Genomic DNA, 21,521 nt, shown 5'->3' on the forward strand with positions numbered 1-21,521 from the left:
TTCAGATCATTCGCGCACTTTGTTTTTCCAGAATTATTATTCAAATTGTGAAAAAATGACCCAAAATGAAAAGCGTTTAAACACTTTCCACTCAAATTGGACTAAGAAAAGCATAAAAATACGATTCTCAATTTATTTCAAAGTATATTTACATTATATTTACCTATCTTTGCATATATTTCTGTTTAAAGTGCCACAGCTCATTTATGTAAGAAATTTAAATGTTATGATTTTAGGCTTTTAAACCTCAGTGGAGTCCCTTTAAGGACATGTCTCATTAATTTATGCAACTCATAAATTCAGAAATAAGAGCTTACCAGTATTCAATGTTCTTTTTGTGTATAAAGATTGAATCTGAACGGATTCAAATTCCTAATTTATAAAATAAGTTCTGATTTCATTTCCAACATCTAAAAATAAACCTTCATTAGATTGACCTACAGTTAAATATCTTCCTTTAGCTGGGCTTGTGCTCATGACAACTGCACTGGAGGCTTGAACCAGTACTGGATTACAGCCATATGATACCTCTGGCCTGACGTTCTGAATCTCTTGCTTATTCTTACATACACTTCAAGAGAAAAAAGAACATTTTTTTATATCATAGCAAGATGTAAAATAGGGTATACAGCTATGTTAGACTGTTTGTAATTTGAAGAATGATTGATTATATTAAGATAAGAATCATATCAAAGAAATTTTATCCAAGAGAATGTAATTTTGAAGCATGACTGAAATCATCAATATACATACCTAAAATTGCGACTGAATATTTTGACTCACATTTTATTTTTCAAATACAGAACAAAATTATTTTGATAATTAATTCCAACAATTCAGCAACATATAGGATGTTTTTGAAAAGGGTAATTCATATAACACTACAGCACAGAGTCAATGAAAACAATTGGACATATACTGCGAATTTTGTTTATTTTGATTGCCTTTTATATATGATTTAGATCTGCGATATATAGACTTTATAGAATTTTTTTTTATGTGTTTCAGAAAATGTAAAGCATCCACCACTTCGTAAATGCACTATCGTGTCGGATTCTATGGCAAAAAATGTTTCCGGTATTTGGGACACGCATGTTACAGCCTTTCCGGGAATTAACATTTCTAGATTAAGTTATAGAATATCACAGGGTCATGTTGACTTGAGGTCCGATTACATTTTATTACATGTTGGTACTAATGACGTGACTGGTTCACATACTGTAGATGAAATTTTATCTTCTTTCAATGATCTAATTTCTAATGTACGTCAACATTCTTCTGGAAATATTATTGTTTCAGCTATTATTCCTAGGCCTATTGATTTTGAGGTTACAGGCAACAGGGTCAAAATTCTAAATAACAAACTGGCTCTGCTATGTAAGGATAGGCATGTTTTGTTTATTCGTACATTCAAGCCCTTTCTTAAGTGTGGGATTCCTCGTCAGGAATATTTTGCTATTAAGGATGGGGGTTTGCACTTGAATTTGGAGGGTACTAGGCGCTTAAGAGAATTTTTTATTAATACAATTTCACATTTAAAATAAAAGATTGTGGTAGTGCTTTACATTGTGTTGAAAACCTGTTTATGTAATTTAAAGAATAACTTGCAACAAGAGATTTTTGTTAGTATTTTAGATATAATAATAGTATATTTATCTCTTCAAAGACAGTATTTTAAAAGTCTATTGTCTTGGGTTTTCATAAATAATAGCTTTATAATGTTATTGTTCTTGTCTTTGCCTGGGACATATTATTTTCCAGGATAGGCTTCTTCTTACAAAATGGCTATGGCCACTTTGAAGATAGTTTTACTAAGGAGATGATAAAGTTAGTCTCTTAGTGAAATGTATTTTGTTGTATTTTGTGTTACATATGCTTTGTTTCTTTGTATGGCCTTGGGTTTGGCTTTATGGAGAATACTATATTTGAATGATTATAATTGTATTTGCAAGTTGAATAACAGAGCATTTTGATTTGATGACTTATGAAAGTCACACATTGATAATTTGATTATATGTGCTTTGTGAATTTGATATATGATTCAAGTGATCATTTTGGGGGATAAATTTAATTGAATTTATTGTGGCGGAAAAATTCTGTTAGCTGAGAGTTTATCAGGCGAACCAAAACTTCATTGCATTTTGTGTCATAAAGTTTTTATCTGCTGGTCGTGTTTTCTCCGATATCGGTGGCGGGGTCATGACCTCATTCCCGTCGGTTTCGGGGCAAATACGACTAGTTTTCATAACCTGTCATTCATAGTTTTAGTTTTGGTCATATATCAAGCCTGGAGTACTGTGCGCTTGCCAAGAAGGACTTCAATATTTTAAGTCAAGTTGCGTTTCTAGGATTTGCCCAAATGACACGTAGTCTGGCAATCCTAGCTTGCCTTGTTTCTGTTACGCTTGCTTTGGTTTTTACCGTGAGTCTAGCTTGCTTTATTCGTAACAGTTTTGCTGAATATACTATTCGCACAGTGTTTGCTCGTTGGTTTGCCAGTTATTTGCATACATCTTTTTAACTCTCAGCTGATGGAATATTTACGTCATATAACAGTTGCTTTATGGCATTCCCTGTTATATAAGTGGCCATATTTCTCCAATCTTAATATCTGGGAACATTTTGATGTTAAGGTTGATTGAATAAAAGTGTAAACTATACTATTTGTTATTCATTTTTTCGTATGATAAAATAAATGATTCAAGTGATCCATGGTACACGTATACCTAAATACATTCTTTAACCTGAACTTTGCTTTTGTCTTTTATAAATGAAAACTTATAATTTTGTTTATTTTGATCTAAAAATAACTTAATTATCAGGTTGAATGATTTGACCTTTACAAAACATCTTTTCATTGGTCTAAATTTATTTATGCATCATATTGGCATAACAATTTTTTATTGGTCGTTTATATCATTGGCGGTAAAATATTTTCTTTCTTTTCTCCTTGACAATATTTGTCATTCTGTATAAGTTGACCATTAGGATCACATGTTTTTAAAATTGAAATTTCCCACCCTACAGTACCCACCCTTTAAACATTTAGATACTTTTTATATGAATGAAAAAAAGTATTTGGATATATTGGTTCATTCATTGTTGTATTTCAGTGTTTAAACTGCAACATGTGTTGTTTGTACTGTAAGTTGAGTGACATTTATGTTGTTATGGTATCTATTATGTTGATGATGTCTTTGCCTGAGACTCATTGAATCTCAGGAAATGCTAAATCTTGCAAGCTGGTGATGGCCAGTCTTGAAGATTATACTACTAAGGAGGTATTATGAATATGTCTTAGTAGATCTTTATGGAGAATATTATACTTGAATGATTATAATTGTATATGCAGGTTGACTAACAAAGCATTTTGATTTGATGACTTATGAAAGTCACACATTGATAATTTGATTATATGTGCTTTGTGAATTTGATATATGATTCAAGTGATCCATGGTACACGTATACCTAAATACATTCTTTAACCTGAACTTTGCTTTTGTCTTTTATAAATGAAAACTTATAATTCACTTATATTCGTGGACATAAAATTTCGTGGTTTTACCAAAACGGGCATTTTGTGGGTTCTTAAATTCGTGGATTTTCGTTTTCTTGTTAAAAAAACCAGTAACCTAATGCAAAGTAATCTTAAACTTAATCGCCGAACATTTTTACTAACAACATGTACATATCTTTACTTGTCACACAGCGCTTGTCAATAAATTTAATCCTTGCCTCTGGGCATAACTCTAATATAGCGAACTGTTACTGCCAATAATTGACTGCAATTAACACATTTATGTGACATGATATGCACCTCCATTGGACACACTGCCCCTGTAATTCGCCGATGTTAACATCGCATAATTTATACGACACCTGGCAAGTTTAAAAGTTTACACCCTGAATTGGTCTTAACATATTTGACAGTAACTACACGCAACGTCACAGCGACTGTGTAAATTTACATGCATATAAATTAATCTCGGTAAATAACACGAGTATATGTGGATCTTGTAAAAGTCGGTGGCATCTTTGATGTTTACGGAATAGCATTCACACAAATACAGATTAAAATTCATATAAATTGGATCATTTAAAAACGACAAAAGAATGTACAATAAATCTGTTTTAGCGATCGTATTTTTATAGTTTTGTGTACTTACGACATTAATATCAAAGACTTTTTTTAAATTAATAAGAGCAATTTTTATTAGCAATTTTTATTAGCTCTAATTATTGCACTGCCTGGGTTCCTATATTTACTTGATTATGTCAAGTATTCTTGTTAACACAATCAAGTCCTAGTAGACTACAACGATCAAGTATGTATATGCGACATTTGTGACAATATAATCGAGTTTTCTTTCAAGTTTCTTAAATATTGCAAACGGATTTAATATGTCACAAACCTGATTATCTGTCTGTATTTACATCCATTTCACGAAATATCAGCCGGAAAAGAGCCGACGCATGTTTGTTATATAGAGACTTGGTAAGAAGTATTTGTTGGGATAAAAGTTCGTCGGATCTTAAATTCGTGGATTGACCTACCCACGAAAACCATGAAAATTTGTGCCCCACGAATAATAATGATTTTACAGTAACTATTTAAAGTTCACTTTATAATCTTTATAACAAACACAGACACAGAGGTGAAACACTATATCCCTCCAATCGCAGATGCTGCATAAATATACATGTATCTTTCTCACAAATAGTAATTGTAATAGATAATATATAATATAGATAATAATATGAGCCGCGTCACGACAAAACCAACATAATGGGTTTGCGACCAGCATGGATCCAGACCCATTTTGTTGGTTTTGTCATGACGCGGCTCATATATCTATCATACATATATTAAACACAACAATATAATTAACTTACTTTGACTTATGTAAACTTTGTATCTCTGATATTTCCTTCAAAATAACATCTGAAACAAAAGCATATGTGTCCTTTCTTACAATCTATCAACTACTTAACAATGCAAATTCTTTACTTAATATTTTGCTAAATAAAACTATTGTAAACAAACTGCAAAGAGAGCTTGGAAAATATTATCATTATTAAATGATGTCAACATTTATCTATTTATCAAGATGATCATGTACAATGTAATCAATATTGTCATTGGGGCACTGTCTGTTGTTATACTTTGACGGATTTAAATATTAAAAGCCAAGTGGTTAAGGTCATTGACTTCAGACCACTTGCCCCTCACCGCTATGCGTTTGAAACCTGACAGGGACTTTGAATTCTTTCATGTGAGGAAGCTATCCAGCTAGCTTACGGAACATCGGTGGTTCTAATCAGGTGCCCGTTTGTACCTGAAATAATGCACGGTGGGCACCTGAGGTCTTCCTCCACCAGTAAAGCTGGAACATCGCTATATGACCTATACTGTGTTGGTATGACGTACAACCCAATCAAACAAATATCAAAATGCTTGAATTTTACAACCAACAGAATAGGTTCTTGTCAGATCTAAAGGTTAATCTGGCTGACCTGGGTCTAAACTGGAGACACGGGCAAGTCAATATTACTGATAGCATTCAAAGACTTAAAGTACAGTTATAGAAAGTTACACATGTTTATATACCTTTTTTACTTGCATCAAGATCTAAGCCTGACAATTTTTTCTGCAGCACCTCTAAACCTGCAATTCAAGAACAATGATTAGTGGCAATTCTTTCTATAATTAAAGGAACTCCACTGAGGTCTAATAGCCTAAAATAATAAATTTTGTAAATTATTTCTTAAATCAACTGGTACACTTAATTTTGAAACCAAGCAATAGATGATAGACAAATATACATGGTTTTAAATTAATAATCAATGTCTATGTAATGTTTGGCCAATTTGAGTGAAAAGCGATGCAACGGTTTTCATTTTTTGGGCCAATTTACACAATATAATTGATTATTTCTTGGAAACAGAGTGAATAAATGATCTGACATTTTGTACATGAGTTATTGGTCTAGACATATATCTAGTTATACAAAAATCTTGAAAAAATATTTTCGGTCCCTTCACATCAAAAAACCTCAGTGGAGTCCCTTTAATATTTTACTATCATTCAACAGATAAATCTAATGTAAATCTAATGTATATTAATTACAGCTTTTTCAAGTTTCTTGCTACCATTACTGAGTCACATTATTTAGAATTGCTTTTCATGATAGGAAAGAGTAAGTCTAAAATCAAACAATTTTCTCACATAATTGAGTGTCCTCATGTTGTCCAAGATGGCTCATACATTGTGCCTTTCTAAGCAGTAACTTATGGCAGAGAGAAGACGGAAATCCACACTTCAGAGCTTCTTCTATATCAGCTAGACATTCCTTAGAAAAATATATTGTATAATTGTAAGTTTTCATGATTTAAAGATCCTGTATGTTGTAATTAAGGATGTAACAAAACTTCAGTGAAATATTATATACATGTATTTATATAATTATTCCTCTAAAGCAATTTCCAAACATCCAAGAATATGTTAAATATGTTCTGCAAATGTTTATTCTCATTGTTAGTAATCATTAAAATCTATGCATTCATTTCTTAGTGAAAAACTAGGATTAGGCTTAGACTTTATCGAAAATAGATTTCCAATTACCTCCCTTTATTTACATGAAATGTAAATTTGTTAATATCTTTACAAATAATGCTTTTTTGAACTTACAATATTGATAAATCTTCATTTAATCATCAGATTTATTATATAAAACCATAAAAAATTGAGTTACAGGATATTTAACAGACTTTGAATAGTGAAAATATCTGTCTGTAAAGCTAAATATAATTATGCTTATGAGAAGTGTTTTGCCAATAATACAGCATTCTTGACTATTCTCAGAACTTAATAGTTATTCTACAGTCTGGATAATGTAGAATTTTCTAAGTTAAAAAAATCCATAAATTTGTAAAAATCTATGTTATGAGTTGTGTGCCTTAAACAGTGACCTCCTATTATGCTCTGAAATAAAATGTGTGAAGTTTCAACCCATGCCCTTCAGTAGATTTGGAGATACCAACTTGCATGCCAAAACTTAGCCCAAGTGTGACTCCAACGCTGACACCCGGGTGAATACAACAGCTCTCCCTTTTCTTTGAATAGTCGAGTTTAAATTGTGTTCTTCATGTCATACTATTGTGAATATTTGTCCAAATTCTAAAAGAATTCATCTCAGAAATTCAGAGATTGTTCAGCAAATGCTCCATATATGTATACCTCTGAACCTTTATTTAAATCAGTGACAAAATAGCAAACATCTGATATTAACCTGATAAGATCCAATCCTGTATAAAGCAGCAGATCTGTTCCCATATGCCAGTGCAAGCTCTTCAGATTCTTTTGGGCCATTCAAGACTGCCTGATGACATGAAAAGAAGAATGAAGATCTATGCATTTTTTTGTTGTTTTCAAGAAACAGTAAAATTAAAGAAACTTCTCAATAAACATGTACTATATGCAAGAGCACAATTTTTCATGTTCATTAAAAGGGGAAAGATTCAGCAAAAAAATCAATCTCAGAATTTACTATTTCAATCCAAAAACAAGTATATCCCAATTCAAGTAAAGAAAACTAAAAATAATTTTTGTCATTCTGGATTATCTTAATTGCACTTTTGCCACAGCAAATTGGGTTTTTGCATTCAAGATCTTAAAATAAGCTAATAAGATAAATACTGTCTTATAGAAGTAAAATGTAACATTAATTTTGATTCCTTCTTTTATTTGATGTATGCTATACAGTGTGTGTTTTCTAAATGTTGTCTAAAATTATGTGAAATTCCCAAATCTTGGGGTTGTGACATTTTCTCAAAATGGTAAAAAAAAAAAACAGATGATAGAGTAATGGCCAATTTAAGTATCTACAACTAGTCCAGTCTTAAAGGAACTCCACAGAGGTCTGGAATACATAAAAATTGAATTTCTTACATACATGAATGACCTGTAATTTCGCACACAAGTAATTGGTCTAAACCTACATCAAATGAAACATTAATCTCAAAAAAAAATTATTTCCAGTCCCATCATGTCAAAAAAACTCAGAGGAGTTCCTTTAAAAACATTTGTGAAATTTTCAATTTAATAATCTCAGTATCTGAAGAAAATAAAATGGCTTTGCTTTATATACAAACAAAAACAAAGAGAATCTACAGTTTTAAATTTTACTTGCTTGGAAAGGAAATCCAATTTTATCTCTGTAAACCTACCTGTGTGTATTTTGAGACTGCCTCTTTGTATATCTTTCTTTGAAACAATCTGTTCCCTTCATTTCTAAAGCCACTTGCATTCTCACTTGCCTTAATGTTCAGCTTGTGACAGTTATCAAAGAATACAGTCACCCATTCTATGTCACTAAAATAAATTTGTAAATCAAACAAGATAATGTACATACAAAATAAGAAGACCAAATTTTCTTTCAATTCAATGTTTGTCCACTACAAGCCAGTTTGACTTTCATTTTACAGATTTGTAGAGAGATGGTTCAAGTCTTCAAAGATATTTAATGAATAGTGGTACAAAATAAGAGGTCCCACAAAAAGTATATAGGACTGGTTTACTTTTATGTTCAATTGCTTCTTGAAAGAATAATTTTACTTTATCAAGCATAGGTTTGTATAATAAACAGACTACATATTTATCAAGTTAAGGATGAACTTAAGGTCAGATGGTGATGGTCAACCCTCACAAGATTATGTTGGATTTTGTAGAGAAGGATAACAGAGCTGATGTTGCGCCTCTGCTCTAGAGTTTACCAATAAGTTCACTTAACATTTTAGAGACACTACTGGTGTAACTGTAGTCATTATATACATATCTGGAAGCTGAACTTTGAACCAGTGTTCGAAATTAGCAGTAGTCCAATAGCCCCTGACTTCTAAATTTCTCCTTGGGCTACCAACTTTTCACAGTAACAAGCCCGACCAGGCTACCATATTTTCAGAGGCAATAAAAACAACTGTTTTGAACAAATGATTCATGCTAGTGAAATGTCTTTGGGCTAGTGAATATTCCAATCTGGTAGTCCGACCAGCCTAGTGGATTCAAATTGAATTTCTTACACTGTTGAACCTGTTCTAATTTAGTAATCAGGTTCAAAGTGCGGACTGTTGGGACAGGGCGGACCGTACCAGGGCAGACCTATGTTTGGACGGGGCGGACCATATTTTGGGACAGGGCGGACCGTGACTCGAGATGAGGCGGACCAAGCATATTTTCAAATTAAATATTGCTATTAATTAATTTTCTATATATATTTTGGCATCATTATCATACTAAACATGTCGTATTTATAAGCATTTTCATATTGAATGATTTGTATTTAAAAATTTAAACATTGATTTAATACGGGGAAGTCAAAGACCGGGCCCGCGAAGCGGGTCCGGGCTTTGGCTTGCCCGGCTATAGACTACACGTGTATATTTAAAAGAAAATCAAATAAAAAACAATTAAAAAATATATAGAATTCTATACCTGTCAATGAAATTTTCAGTGTCAGTTCTAGTCGGGCGCCGCCATTTACAATGTAACTCAATGAAAAAAGGCGGGGTATTCCGATATTAAACGGAACAAATCTCAACTTTTCGGATAAATAATAAACGTCGAGTGTTCCGAGTGAAAACGGAAGCGGTGCATGTAATATTGAATGACAATTTTAAAACGGAAAGAATGAAAGAAATTTTTAACGACTTCCCCGTTCATAGGCTTTGCCTAATTTCATATTACTAGTTAGATCTACATATGTATGTATTAATCATATGCACATGACATAAGGCAGATTGTCCATGACAATGAAATCAGTCTGTTGGCCTTGCTCTCGGTTGTCATGAAATTCCTGGGTGAAACTGATAAGCTGGGTTTTACAGCTATGTTTTGAAAATTGCTGAGGATATCGTGCTTTTCGTAGAAAATTTGAAGAAAGACATGAGACAAGTATAATTTATTGAAAACAGTTTCTACGATTACTTTATTTTAACGAGTTGCCCATATGTTTTGATGAACACATCCTCTGATTTCTCGTCTGTAATTTTTCGCAGTAAACCTCTCGATTTTGCTGCTTGCAAAGATTGTTCCAGCTCAAACTGAAAGTTCCCAATGGGCGCAGACATTTTGAACGGTGTTCGTAAAATAAACACGCGTGTAAAAATTACTAGACTCGTGAATAAAAATACATAAATAAATAGAAAGTTCTGGATATTTCAAGCATTTTTGTGACTCAACAGGCAATTTAAGTATATATTCACTGCAGCTAAATTTTTATGTATTATCATTCAAATTGGACAAGTTGACAGGTTGTTATTTTTTTTCTATATTTGTTTTTTTTTAATCAGTTGTTCATGTTTTCAGATTGTATCATTCTATTTCTAGGCTCAGTGATGCTATTGCTAAATTACTAATTATAATATGTTATTGTTAACAGGTTATTATGTATACCTTAATTCTGAATTACTTAACTTTTCTGTATCATCCACTGCCAGTAGGTGTGGATATTAAACAATTATAAAAAAATTCAGGGATTGTGCTATGTATGTATAAAAAAAATATAAAAAAACGGTCTGGAGTGCTGGACGTCACTGATATGTTGCCTTTGAGTAAATAAGGACCTGGCTAAAGTACTGTGCAATGATTGAACTATTACTAAAAACACAACAATGTGATAAAATATGACAGATAAATGATTTTATGATAATTTGACCATAATTGGCATGGCAAATGTGCCAAACGCCTGTGGTTTGTTCTCTTACCTACACAGTATTGGTTTTCCCAGGGTTAAAGTTAGAAACCACATCGCTTTCAAGTTCAACATTATGAAAGCTTGTCGATTATTAGCTGTGAATAGACACCAGAAATAATTTTGTATATGGTCACGCTCGATCAGATCTAAAAGCAGAGTGTTATTTAGAGCTGATTTTAATCAGATTGCATTTATACATAAAGTCAAACGTCAGTTTACATCAGTTATGAAACTAATACAACTCTGTGTCATCTTATTTCTAGGTGAAACCTATTACATCATTCAAATTCCTGAAGAAAATGGCAAGTGAGAGACCCTCTGATGGTAGTGGAAGGGATGGTAGAGAACCTCGGATGCCGAAAGATGTGCAGGGATTACTTCAACTTTGTGCTGGTATGTCTGGCTCAGATACACAAAATGAAAACACATCTTTTCAAGAAATGACACCCGAGGTAAGATTGAAATTTTATGTTATTTCCTACTCTTGTTAATATTCTATAATTTTTAATCTGGTGGAATGCTTTTAACATCAGTTTTTTAATAAATGAGTTCTTAAACAAAAATATTACAATATTACTTGATATGTATTTCATTAAATAAAAGCCAGCAATGTAGGTTGAAAATGTATTTACATTTTATGGGAACGGTACTGACCAGCATTAGTTGAATGAATAATGCAAAATGATTTTTATATTTTAAGTTGTTGCTGCTGTAAAGTATATGTTTGTTGATTGACAAATAAAAATAAAATAGTCATTAAAATGCAGAATACTTAAATAAAAACACAGTATATAAACGATTTGTACCCCAACCGGATCTTGTGAGAAGATCTCAACATCAGTTCAGTACAAACAGGCGGGGTGACCAATAAAACTTTTTAAGACGGCTTGCATTTAATCTGAGACGGTATGTAAACATTTGAATCATATTAAGAAATATTTTTTCTTTGCTTATAGATACATTTATATCCAGCTTCTTTAAATTAATGCGCATAAAACGCTTTGCTCTTCGCTTCGTGTTTTGTTTATGTCAACACACGCCGATTACACAAGCAAATTTATGCCTAAAAATATTTTATTTCACTATAACTCATATCTGAATCTTAACTTTATTGTCTAAACTTGTCTTACCGCACAGACACTTGTGTGGATATCTTTGAATATTGATAAAAACACAGTAAATAATAGAGGCGAACATTCTGATAACTGTACCCGTCTTGCTAAAACAATTTTAATGATCTGTACCCTACTTGTGTTTTCACTGAACCATAACTTGCGAGTCACTTTTGATGATTTTTATTGTTTTTGTCCTATGTTCCAAATTATATCTTGCAGAATATGAAGTTATTGTGTCACAAGAGCATGACACATCTTTTAGTTCTATATAAGTAACCAATACTGCACATGAATGGACCTTCATCATGTTCTCACTTTCCATGGAAATACAAGCATGAAGTAGCTGGTAATACGAATTAGAAAGAAAATTATTTCTTGACAGGAATTATCAACCAACAAATCTTATCTTCATTTACCATTCATTTTTCTTTGAAAAGATATAAAGCTAAGATATAACATAAGTACTATAAACGTTTCTACTATTAAGTTCAACGGCATTGTTGTTAGTCTTGACGTGACCGTTATATAACGTCACATATCAATCCATCCTCCTCGAAAGATCATCACAGGATTACTTATTTCAGCATGTTGAAAGCTTTACACGTACCTTTGATTTCATTATGCTTTTTGAAACACGGTTTTATATTCTCATAGATGCCTTGAATTTCTATTTCTTACATGCGCGACTAGGATCACTCATAATAAATCATTTTAAGGAGTTAATTTCTGCATATTGTTGTTAAATGTGTAAAAGGTAGTTTTCACTCTTGCAAGTTTATTTCCACTTATTTTTAAATAGTTATCAGCCTTGCCAGTGTCTAAGACAACCTGTTAGTGTTCTTTTCACACAACTTGAAAAGTTTATCATTGGCTATCATAAGTGATCTTAAGTCAAAAGATATATATAAATCCAGTTCCTTTCTATAAATTGCCATATACATGTATTTCAGATGGATTTGGATGAATCATTTGTAGTTGAGGGTCTTGGCAGTAGCTTTCGTGTAACAAACATTCCCCTGAAAACACAACTTAAATGTGGGATCTGTGGAATAATTTGACTCCAAGTTTAAACTTAAACTCTTAGTCTTCTGTACTAAAAACGTATCTTTTGTCGATGTGTAAACATCTTTAACAGGCGTTTTGATTTTTTGACATTTCTTGATTGGAGATTATTTTTCAAGTCCTTCTTGTCTTGAAACTTTTACTGTTTTTGTAATATCATTTGCTTTTAAAGTCCTTTTTTTATTTTTTTTTTTCAATTCTTTTGGAATAATATTTACGTCTTTGGAGTATGATTTTAATGTTTATGTAATTGTTCTCTCCATTAAATCTTTTAAAATACTCACAAGTCAGGGTACAGATAAAATTCGTAAACTCACAAGTAGGGTTCACAATCACCAGCAAGTAACGTTCAGTTTACGGAATTGACCTCCTTGGTTAAACTCTTAATTTAATGTTCAAAATACAGCAATATTTTTTGCAGATGACTAAATTATCGTTTGTTATTGATTATTTTAGTAGTTCAATATCACAATTCAATGTTTAACTAAATAAACCTTGAAATAAGACAGATTTTTGTTCGTGTTCAGTGTTGATCACATGAAGGCAGTTCGTGAGTTTCGATTATTTTATAGCTTTAATGCTAACATTTATATTTTGCATAACTTAAACGTTTAATAAAGTTTCTCTTCTACGATATAAATAAAGATTTACTAACCTAACGTCCATAAGTATCAATATAAATACCAATATATTAAATAAGTCAAGCGTCAGAAAATGGTTGACACTGACATCTTCTCACAAGATCCGGTTGGGGTTCAAATCCTTTATATACTGTGAAAAAGTGAAAGCTGTAATATTTTTTAAATTACATTTACAGTCTGAACTGTGTTACCTTATATAACATGACCCTGTCTAAAACGGTCATTTTGAAGAAATTCCACCCATTTTATGAACCCGTTTGTTCAACAAGGTCAGCGGCCAGTAAATTGCAGCAACAATAAAGGGTATAAAAACAAGTACATTTGCACAACTTGTAGAAATATTATACAATCTGGCTAAAAGCAACAATCAGCTGATAAATGTCAATTATGAATAAAGTGTGACAAGAGATTAGAGCAATTAGGCAAATTTCTCTTTACATTGTTAAATGATTTCAGAGGAGAAAATGGTTAGAAGAAGCGTTAGAGAACAGTACAGTAAGTCCAGTAGAGGAGATGAAGAAAGCTATAGGTGTGATACAAGATAATGATGCTGATGTTGATGATAAAGTGACAGCATTTGAAACACTTGTTGACTGGTGTGAACATATAGACTTTGCAATAGGTATATATGATATTATTTTTCTGTTCTTGGTAAGGTGAGATCCAGTGATCTGAGATGTTTAGGACCCGTGAATCTGTGGTATTCTGTGTCATAATAAACTTAAATAAACATTTTGAGATGAAATTGACATTCAGATATCTTCCTTATTACACTAAGTATCTTAAATGGACTTGTCAGTCTTTCAATATGGACAGATTATGTTAGATTATTTATTATCCCCCGCCGATGGAATCGGGAGGAGGATATAGTTTTGGCGTTGTCCGTCCGTCCATCCGTCCGTCCGAATTTCGTTTCCGGAGTAGTTCTCTGCAACTACTGGCTGGAATTCAACGAAACTTTATGGGAATCATCAATATCAAGAGGAGATGCGCATAGCATATCGTCAGCTTGTTCCGGTCCGACACTTTAACTCAGAGTTATGGCCCTTGATTAGTTATGCAGTATGCATGTAGAGTAAAAATCGTTTCCGCGCTACTTCTCTGCAACTACTGGCTGGAATTCAACGAAACTTTATAGGAACCTTCAATACCAAGGGGAGATGTGCATATCGTCGCCTTGTTCCGATCAGACACTTTAACTCAGAGTTATGGCCCTTGATTAGTTATGCAGTATGCATATAGAGTAAAAATCGTTTCCGCGCTACTTCTCTGCAACTACTGGCTGGAATTCAACGAAACTTTATGGGAACCTTTAATACCAAGAGGAGATGCGCATATCCCATCTGTTAGGGTAAGACACTTTAACTCAGAGTTATGGCCCTTGATTAATTATGCAGCAAAAATCATTTCCGCCCTACTACTCTGCAACTACTGGCTGGAATTCAACAAAACTTTATGGGAACCTTCAATACCAAGAGGAGATGCGCATAACATTACCTTGTTTGGGTCAGACACTTAAACTCAGGTTTATGGCTCTTGATTAGTTATGCAGTATGCATATAGAGCAAAAATCGTTTCCGCGCTACTTCTCTGCAACTACTGGTTGGAATTCAACAAAACTTTATGGGAACCTTCAATACCAAGAGAAGATATCATTGCCTTGTTGGGGTCAGACATTTTAACTCAGAGTTATGGCCCTTGATTAGTAATGCAGTATGCATATAGAAAAATATTTGTTTCTGCGCTACTTCTCTGCAACTACTGGCTGGAATTCAATGAAACTTTATGGGAACCTTCAATACCAAGAGAAGATATCATTGCCTTGTTGGGGTCAGACATTTTAACTCAGAGTTATGGCCCTTGATTAGTAATGCAGTATGCATATAGAAAAATATTTGTTTCTGCGCTACTTCTCTGCAACTACTGGCTGGAATTCAATGAAACTTTATTGGAACCTTCAATACCAAGAGGAGATGCGCATATCATCGCCTTGTTCGGGTCCGACATTTTAACTTTGAGTTATGGCCCTTGATAACTTATGCAGTATACAACCAGAGCAATAATCGTTTCCGTGCTACTTCTCTGTAACTACTAGCTGGAATTCAATGAAACTTTTTGGGATACGAAGAGGAGATGTGCATATAGTCGCCTTGTTCCGGTCAGACACATATAACTCAGATTTATGGCCCTTGATTAGTTATGCAGTATGCATACATCTCATTGGCATTTCCAGATATTACTATTTAACACAGAGTTATGGCTCTGTTATTGCCCTGAATATTTATCAAGTTCAAAGAATATTACTGTTTATGCCATGATAAATATATAAATAAAGCCTTATGTCTTCAGTTGTTGTGTTAGTAATAACCAGTACTTGGCGGGGGATATAAATTCAACGAATTTGCTTGTTTACTGAAGAGCAAACAGTGCAGACAATGATCAGACAGTACAGATGTGCGGGATGATCTTGTTTTACAATGGTCACATTCTAGAGAAAATGTTTCCTTAATAATGCATTATAGTTCAGTTGCGTGTAAAAGATGCACTAAAAAAAACAATTATATTGTAAAAACATGCACTTGTAACAAACTGCATTTTTTTGTAATTTTATTGTTAAAATTTACTTTCAGATTTTCATAAAATTGGTGGTTTTTCAATATTTCAACAAAGTTTTGAATCAGAGGAAGGGGAGGTAAGATGGTCATGTCTTGAATTGATTGCTTCCCTTGCACAAAATAATCCCTACTGTCAGACAGCCATTTTGCAGCATGGACTCATGCCAACCATTTTAAAGATGCTGGACACAGATTCAAATCCTACAGTGAAAGTTAAAGCTCTATATGCAGTGTCATGTAAGTTCACAATCACACAGATATTTAACTCTTTGCATACATGTGAACTCTCCCACTTATAGCGGGAGACTCCCACTTTTTGCAGCCATATTTTCAAAGATTTTTCTTAAAATATGGGGTATTTTCACAAATTTAAGAAATCTCCCTATTTTTGATGTCAAGAAATTTCTTCTTTGTTTACTGCAAATTCTAAAATCTCCCTCTTTTTGAAGAAAAATCTCCCACCTGATCATCGAAAAAAGTTTGTGTCTAGGTCAATTTAATTTTACTATAATCCTTAAAATAAGAGGTTAGTACTTGGTCTAGAACCTAGTAACATTTTTCACAGAATCTCAAAAATCTGGTACATTTCGCTAAGATATCAGTGCCAATGATGTGGTGAACTCAAACATCAGTGACATCTGTAAAGCAAGTTCAGAATTTGTTCAGAACAATCAGTGACATTCATAAAGGAGTTCCAAATTTAGTGATATTTGAAATCTTAACTCAGAATTTTAGGGAAATTTGTAAGTTGAGCTCAGAATTTAGGAACAATTATAAAGTAAGTTCAGACATGATAGATGTAAGGTGAGCTTAAAAATTAGGGACATATATAAGGTTAGCCTAGAATTCAAGGACATCAGTAAAGTGAGCTTAGAACTCAGGGACATTTGAAATATGATAGCAGAGTTTAGGGAAAATTGTAAGGTGAGCTCAAAATTAAGGGGTATTTTGAAAGTTAGCTGAGAGTCAAGGTTTGCTCAGATTTAAGTGACTTTTGTAACACAGGTTAAGAATTCAAGGACACCTAAAACTTGACTAGGCAATGCAGCAATGGTTTATGTACAAATTGGCATCTAACCCAATGATCTGATTAATTAATATGATTTATATATTCTGTTTATCTCCCAGGTTTAACAAGGGAATGTGAAGATGGCCTTAACAGTTTTTTGTCACATGATGGTTTCTCAGTTGTCATGCGAGCCATGCAGACAGATATAGAAAAAGTGAAAATAAAATCAGCGTTCATGTTGAGTGCCATCTGCAGTGATAATGATAAATGTAAAGGTAAGCTACCTCTTTCTTATTGCAGCCCGTTGATTTGTTAGAAAGTATAAATAAATCTTTAAACCCTTAATCTGCTGATATTGTGTTGTCCAGCTTTGAAATTGGATAGTCTATTCAAAGTTAAAGAGATTTCAGTATCAAAATGCATAAATTGAAACAGACTATATCGTTATTTATTGATATAGACTATATCGAGCCTGGTCAGACAAGATGTGCATGTAAGCCTGGGCTAAGGTCATTCGCATTAGGTTCCAGTGCATTAAAGATTTGAAATAAACAATATTATTAATGGAAAGCTGATTGTTAATTAAATTCCAAAAGTCTTGATTATCGAGGGTATTCTTGAATAGTAATTAGCATAAATGTCAGTCCTAGAATGATTGAACATTTCAGTAAAGCCCTACATGTAATATATGAGGATCTCAAGTTGGTTGTGTTTCATTATGTTTAAAACTTTCTTATGGCCCAGATTCCTCAAATAACACTTGTTATATAATTAGTACAAATTAAAAGCACAGTAAAGGGCAGTGGCATCCATGACTAAGTGGTTAAAGTCATTGACTTCAAACTACATGCCCCTCACTACTGTGGGTTGGAATTTTGCAAGGGAGTTTGGATATATTATTATCACACAAAAAGCTCATAACAGAAGAGAAAAGCCTTTGCCAGCACTAATTTTGTGCTGATTTCTGTTACACAAGAAGTTCTGATTTTCCTATTCTCAAAATTGACAAGTTTATAGAAACTGAAATTCAGAAAGTAAAGTATACAAATTTATCACGTTTGTTTTTCAGATATTGTATGTGATATAGGTATGATAGATCAGTTAGTAGGACATCTAAGTGAAGAACATAGCAACTTTCATGAACATTTATTATCTGCTGTACTGTCTATAGTAAGAGGTCACACACGTAGTTTACAACAGTGTTCACGTCCAGAATTAAACCTTATCTCATTACTACAACAGAAAGTGCAAGATCTAAAAGGAAAAGAGCAGTTTCAGGTATTGTTTTCATAAATGTTTTAGATAAAAAGATGATCATTTTGCTGGATATTTTACTTTTTGGCTCACCAGCACACAGCATGCAAAACTCTGGTTTCCGTAGTAACAAAAAGGAAAATGTTTCTTAAAAAACACCTCTTGTCAAACACATTAAATAAATTTTAATATTGTGTTATCAAAATGATTATCAATTTGTCTGTAAACTAATGCTAAAATTATTGTTTGAAATTAACCAGCCAGAGACAACTTATCCACTGGTTAAATCTGTAACCAGTTAAACCTGCAAAGTTATATATCATGTATTTTGCAATACATGATGATTGTTATGGGGAAAAAAACAATATATATAAATAAAGTTATTTTTGAAATAATAAAAGGTCTACAAACTCTAAATAACACTTTTCATTTTAATATGTTTGAAAGTTTTATGTTTATAATACTCTGTCTTTGTGACCACATTGAACCTATGGTAAACATTCTGCATGTACTGCATTACCAGTACATGTATACAGTAAATAGCCTAGGTTACAGAGGATGTTGTGACCAGTGCAAACCAAGATCAGCATGCACATCTAGGCTGAATTAAATAACTCCATGTATTCACTTGGTGATCAATAAGAAACAATATTAGAAATTTACGCTATAACTCCACAATTGCAACATTATTTGAACTTAAAATAAATTTTACTGTGAAATCATTTTATTTTGTGGCCATAAAATTTCATGGTTTTGCCACACAGGGACATTTTCATTGGGTGTTTTATTCATGGAGTGTCGATTTTTTTCACTTAAAGAACAAAAATGCAAAATAATTTTACAGCAGATGAAATAAAATGTGTTAGATGGATTGATTGATCTATCTATGAAAATCACGAAAATTAGTGCCCCACAAATGTGGTATTCTGATAAGAACACAAAATTAATGGTTTAAAATTCTAATCTTAACATTTTCTTTTTCTTCCAGGAGGAATATGAATATGCCCTGGAATTATTACAGTTATTGCAGTCATCACAAGGCAGTACGGAACAAGATGTTGTTAGATGATGATTCATCAAAGACTTTAGATTTGTAAAACGTTACATTTTAGTATGGTGTTTTCTTCTTTAAAGTGCTACTCAATGTCTATGTAAATGTGCTTTTAGTTCAGCATATTTAATTGTTAACAGTGATGTGAATGACACCAATTCTTTTCCGAGTGTTAAGATCAAACTTTTGTAGTGTTGAACTTAAATATTAAATATGTAAAACTAATCTTTTTAATAATGTTCAGGATTGATGTGTGTAAGTAATGTGTAGCGGAAAAATGACTGGGAGAAATTAGTGGTTAACCTTGGATTAAAATACAATTTACCTTATATAGGTAATCACTTTAAAATTCAAAGTCATTCTTACTAATTGGATGTCACTTTGGCAGTTACTTACAGTACAGGCTTAATATATGGAAGGCCAATGTCATCAGTATACAACCAAACTACACTGTTTGCTTTAATCATTGTTGTGAAAAATGTTTTTAAATAGTGACAAGTTTCAAACAGGACTAGCCCAGTACACATATTTATCTGGGTAAGGGTTAAAAGCTGTGTAAATCACAATATTTGTAGGATAATTAAAGAGATACATGAGGTGAAATTATCTGAGGTTGGTAATAATTTGCAGGGAAATAGTTATGTACACACATGGCAAAAATTTTATGTTGTGAACAATTATATAATTAGCATTTTCAAGTTTCTTTCTGCTTCTCGAAAAAATGTTGTAATTGATCTATCGATTGTCATATATTTTGCAAAAAATTGTGTTCACAAATGTCAAGATGCTTAATATCTGTAAAACTGAAAATAAAATGTAATAAATGTATTATTTTTATTTTGACATATTGATACGTTTCAGGAAGTAACACCAAGGGACTTCTGATTAGACTAGAGCTATATATATAAAAACAGGGGATTTTCGCCTTTTTATACGCCCGTTTGAAAAACGGGACGTATTATGGGAACGCCCCTGGCGGGCTGGCGGTCGGGCGGGCGACCGGCGTCCAATTTTGTCCGGAGCATATCTCCTACATGTATGGAGGGATTTTAATGAAACTTCATAGAAATGTTCACCACTATGAGGAGCAGTGTCGCGCACATGAACCAGGTCTCTAGGTCAAAGGTCAAGGTCACACTTAGAGCTCATTGAAAAATGCTTGTCCGGAGCAAAACTTCCACATGTATAGAGGGATTTCAATATTACTTGGCACAAAATGTTCACCATTGTGAGGCGGAGTGTCGCACACAAAATTCAGGTCCCTGCAGCCAAGGTCAAGGTCACACATAGAGGTCAAAGTTTAGATAAAAATATGAAGATGTGTATAGGGGGACGATTTAATCATCATTTATTGAGGGATTGTAACACAAATGGTCATTATCATAACTACGGCTGTGACACATGTACTTTAGGTCAATATATGCAAGGTCAAGGTCACTAAAGATGGTGAAATATCCAGATTTTGTCTGGAGCATATCTCCTACATGTATGGAAGAATTTTTATAATACTTTATGGAAATGTTCACCACCATGATATGTATTGCTCCATGCATGATCCAGGTCAAAGGTCAAGGTCACACTTAGAGCTCATTGAAAAACGCTTGTCCGGAGCAAAACTTCTACATTCATAGGGGGATTTCAATATAACTTGGCACAAATGTTCACCATTGTAAGGCTGAGTGTCGCACGCAAAATTCAGATCCCTGCGACCAAAGTCAAGGTAACACATAGAGGTCAAAGTTCAGATGAAAATTTGAAGATGTGTATAGGGACCATTTAGTCATCTTTTATTGATGGATTTGTAGCACAAATGGTAACTATCATGACTACAGGTGTGACACATTTAATTTAGGTTAATATTTGCAAGGTCAAGGTCACTGGAGATGATTAAATATCCAGATGTTGTCCGGAGCATATTTTCTACATGCATGGAGGAATTTTAATGTTACTTTTATAGAATTGTTCACCACCATGAGACGTAGTGCCCTGCACATGAACCAAGTCTCTAGGTCAAAGGTGAAGG

The 21,521-nt window shown here is 33.0% G+C and overlaps 2 protein-coding genes across 2 annotated transcripts in view; one reads left to right on the top strand and one right to left on the bottom strand.

Annotated features, from left to right (window-relative positions):
• The window catches only part of LOC132733291 (SET and MYND domain-containing protein 4-like), a 33,917-nt gene extending 23,748 nt beyond the window's left edge, over window positions 1-10,169 (bottom strand). Inside the window, exons 1-7 of the mRNA XM_060719911.1 lie at window positions 9,983-10,169; window positions 8,227-8,371; window positions 7,290-7,379; window positions 6,227-6,350; window positions 5,609-5,665; window positions 4,894-4,942; window positions 442-571 (exon numbers count right to left, since the gene is read on the bottom strand). Coding sequence (XP_060575894.1) covers window positions 442-571; window positions 4,894-4,942; window positions 5,609-5,665; window positions 6,227-6,350; window positions 7,290-7,379; window positions 8,227-8,371; window positions 9,983-10,125 — 738 coding nt within the window. The 5' untranslated portion in view covers window positions 10,126-10,169. The remainder of the gene's footprint in view (window positions 1-441; window positions 572-4,893; window positions 4,943-5,608; window positions 5,666-6,226; window positions 6,351-7,289; window positions 7,380-8,226; window positions 8,372-9,982) is intronic.
• On the top strand, window positions 10,144-20,326 carry LOC132733292 (hsp70-binding protein 1-like). Its single transcript, XM_060719912.1, has 7 exons — window positions 10,144-10,308; window positions 11,015-11,203; window positions 14,026-14,191; window positions 16,200-16,421; window positions 17,313-17,468; window positions 18,263-18,471; window positions 19,436-20,326. Exons 2-7 carry the CDS (start codon window positions 11,051-11,053, stop codon window positions 19,514-19,516), a joined length of 987 nt encoding a protein of 328 aa, XP_060575895.1. The 5' UTR covers window positions 10,144-10,308; window positions 11,015-11,050; the 3' UTR covers window positions 19,517-20,326.
• The last annotated feature ends 1,195 nt before the right edge of the window (window positions 20,327-21,521 follow it).

Source organism: Ruditapes philippinarum, unplaced genomic scaffold (genome assembly GCF_026571515.1).
Source record: "Ruditapes philippinarum isolate M1 unplaced genomic scaffold, ASM2657151v2 ctg2634_1_1_1_1, whole genome shotgun sequence".
Lineage (NCBI taxonomy): Eukaryota > Metazoa > Mollusca > Bivalvia > Venerida > Veneridae > Ruditapes > Ruditapes philippinarum.

Coding starts and splice junctions, on each gene's coding strand:
- LOC132733292 (XM_060719912.1), top strand. CDS start 11,051: ATGGCAAGTGAGAGACCCTCTGATGGTAGTGGAAGGGATGGTAGAGAA. Junction 16,422..17,312: donor AGCTCTATATGCAGTGTCAT/GTAAGTTCACAA, acceptor TTTATCTCCCAG/GTTTAACAAGGGAATGTGAA. Junction 18,472..19,435: donor AAGGAAAAGAGCAGTTTCAG/GTATTGTTTTCA, acceptor TTTTTCTTCCAG/GAGGAATATGAATATGCCCT.